The sequence below is a fragment of the Garra rufa genome, chromosome 18 (assembly GCF_049309525.1).
Source record: "Garra rufa chromosome 18, GarRuf1.0, whole genome shotgun sequence".
NCBI lineage: Eukaryota > Metazoa > Chordata > Actinopteri > Cypriniformes > Cyprinidae > Garra > Garra rufa.
This window is the reverse complement of record NC_133378.1, coordinates 34,965,092-34,967,564: the sequence shown is the minus strand read 5'-3', so window position 1 is coordinate 34,967,564 and position 2,473 is coordinate 34,965,092. Positions and strand designations below refer to the sequence as shown.

The following is a 2,473-nucleotide window of genomic DNA, read 5'->3' as shown; positions in this document are numbered from 1 at the left end:
AGAGTCAAGTTTTAAATGGGAAAAATATCAAAACTTTGATCAGTTGTAAGCGAGATGCTAACAGTCTAATCAGATTTAAAAATCTCTGATAAGCTATGCTAAAATTGCTATCGCCAGACCCGGAAATCAGCTGAATGAATTCAAAAACGGTAACACTTACCTGTTTAACTCTAGGGGAGTTGGAAAAAATAATGGAGTGTTCCTTCAACAACACAAAAACAGTAAAGTTAAGCATGTAAATAAAGCATGTCAAGCAGACAAAAACATAAACATGATGAATAGGACATGTGGCTTTGCATGGTTAAACAACATACTGCTGTTATCACTTAGGGTGTAATCACTTTTGTTGCCAGCTATTTTGACAATAATGGCTGTATGTTGAGTTATATTCTGTGGACATACAAGGGGGACCAAAAGTTCAAAGACTATGCCCATGTTAAAACAACAGAAAACAGACATAGAGGTAGTTGAGAATGCATTGTGACCAGATCTGTGTAATGTAAATTCAATCTAATCATCGTATCTGTGTTCAACATGTAAATCCCCTTCTCGTTCTCAGATAATAGTGGTTTTGACACAGTTTTGACAAGATTTCTATTTGAACCAGGGAGTAACGTCAATAACTGACATGATAGCCTGTGTGTCATCTTTCATTTTAATTGTGCAACATTATCTGAGTGAGGCAATTCTTTTAAGGACCAAACTTTTATTTCAAGTCTATAGTAAGTCTTATCTTACCATAGAAACAAATATTGTGAATAACAACAAAACAATTAATAGTACTGGGATTTTTCATTGTTCTTCAATCTTTAAACAAAGTCTCCTTGGATTTGTTCAAAACGATTATTACGGAACCTCGCATGTACAAAAACTAAAATCGCCGGGCTTATGCAACACTGTGAGAAAGCCATCATCCGGTAAGCATAATATGCAGCATAGTAGAGTCGTTTGCTTTCTTCACATTTTATGAATTGATCGAAGGTCCAAGATAGGAATTTGACAATGTTATATGGAGCCCAACTGATAAAAAACACCAGTGCAATAAAAAAAGTTAGTCTAACAGTCTTGTGTCTCTTATTAGTCTGTGATTTTCTAATCGTCCAAAACATTCTGCCATAGCAAAAAAACATGATCAGGAATGCAATAAAGAAAAAGGCATTTTGAAAATAAAAAATGGCAGATATCCACTCAACACTGTATTCAAATTCTGTTATGAATTTGGAATCAATTGTAATGAGGAGTGCAACCGTTCCACTCAGGATCCAAATAATAAAAGGAGCGACTGAAAAGCATCTGGATTTCTTCCAATCAGACAGAGGATGAACCACTGCCATGTAACGCTGAACGGTCATTAGAGTCAAGAACAACACGCTGCTGTAAAAACCAACATAGAACAGGAATATTATAGCTTTAAGGCCGACTTCTCCAAATATCTCTCCCCAAATGTACAAGGCTGAAAACAGAAGTTCAAAAATTAACAGCAGATTTGACAGAGTTAAATTGAGGATGAAGATGTTGATCACGGATTTCAGGCTTTTGAGGAGCGCCAGGAAAACCAGAACAAGGATGTTACAGATGCAGCTCAACACAAACACTGATATAAAAAATTGTGGAATATCAAGGAATCTAAATTTCTCCACCTCTTCGTAACACGACAGGTCGTAGTAGTTCGTGTCCGTTGTATTCTCATCAGTCATGTTGATCTTCAGCTGCAAACTGGCCAGATCAGATTTGTCTTTGCTCTTTGTGTAAAAAAAAAAAAAAAAACCTAAAGCTTAAAACATATTCTTTAAAATTGGCTTGTTAATTAATTACAAAAAAATGGTAAGTTACACAGTGACTTAAATGTAAAATTTCTACACTTTTGAAAGTACAGAGGATGTGTTTGAGAGACATTAATACAATACAAATATTAATACATTACAATGTTAATCAGTTTAACTTGGATAACTAAGTCTATTGAATATATACATCACTTACCTGATTTATTGATGATATTGATCTTGTAGAGCACAGTGATCAGAATCTCAAGTATAAAATGAACTGGAATTTCATGAAGTATATGATTAGATTAACCAGCTTTAATGAGAGTAATAAGAACATACCCAATCAATGAATAAAAAAGGAGCGTTCAGAGTTTGTAAGTTGGGTAAGTAAGTAACACACGATTAGAGGAAGCTGAAGTGGCTTTGTGATATTTATACTTGAAGTCACTGCTCTACTTTATATTCTGTAACTCATACCATAGGAAGGACACCTGCTTTCCCATGAGCAGAAGACCCAAATAATGTCAAATGGCATCACAAAGTTATACGTTAGCTAACTTTGTTTCCCACTTATTTGCTGGAAAACAGAAATAACATCTTTAATGAACGAGGCAGAATTTATGAGGATATAAATACCTGATTGGATGTAAAACTTGTTTATTTTTCATGTGTAATAAGTGATACTGTGGATGCTAATTGGTTTTCTG

The 2,473-nt window shown here is 34.5% G+C and overlaps 1 protein-coding gene across 1 annotated transcript; it reads right to left on the bottom strand.

Annotated features, from left to right (window-relative positions):
* Positions 1 to 809: 809 nt before the first annotated feature.
* Positions 810 to 1,697, bottom strand: LOC141290617 (chemokine XC receptor 1-like). The gene has a single exon (XM_073822727.1). The coding sequence runs from the start codon at positions 1,695 to 1,697 to the stop codon at positions 810 to 812; it is 888 nt and encodes a 295-aa protein (XP_073678828.1).
* Between the last annotated feature and the right edge of the window lie 776 nt (positions 1,698 to 2,473).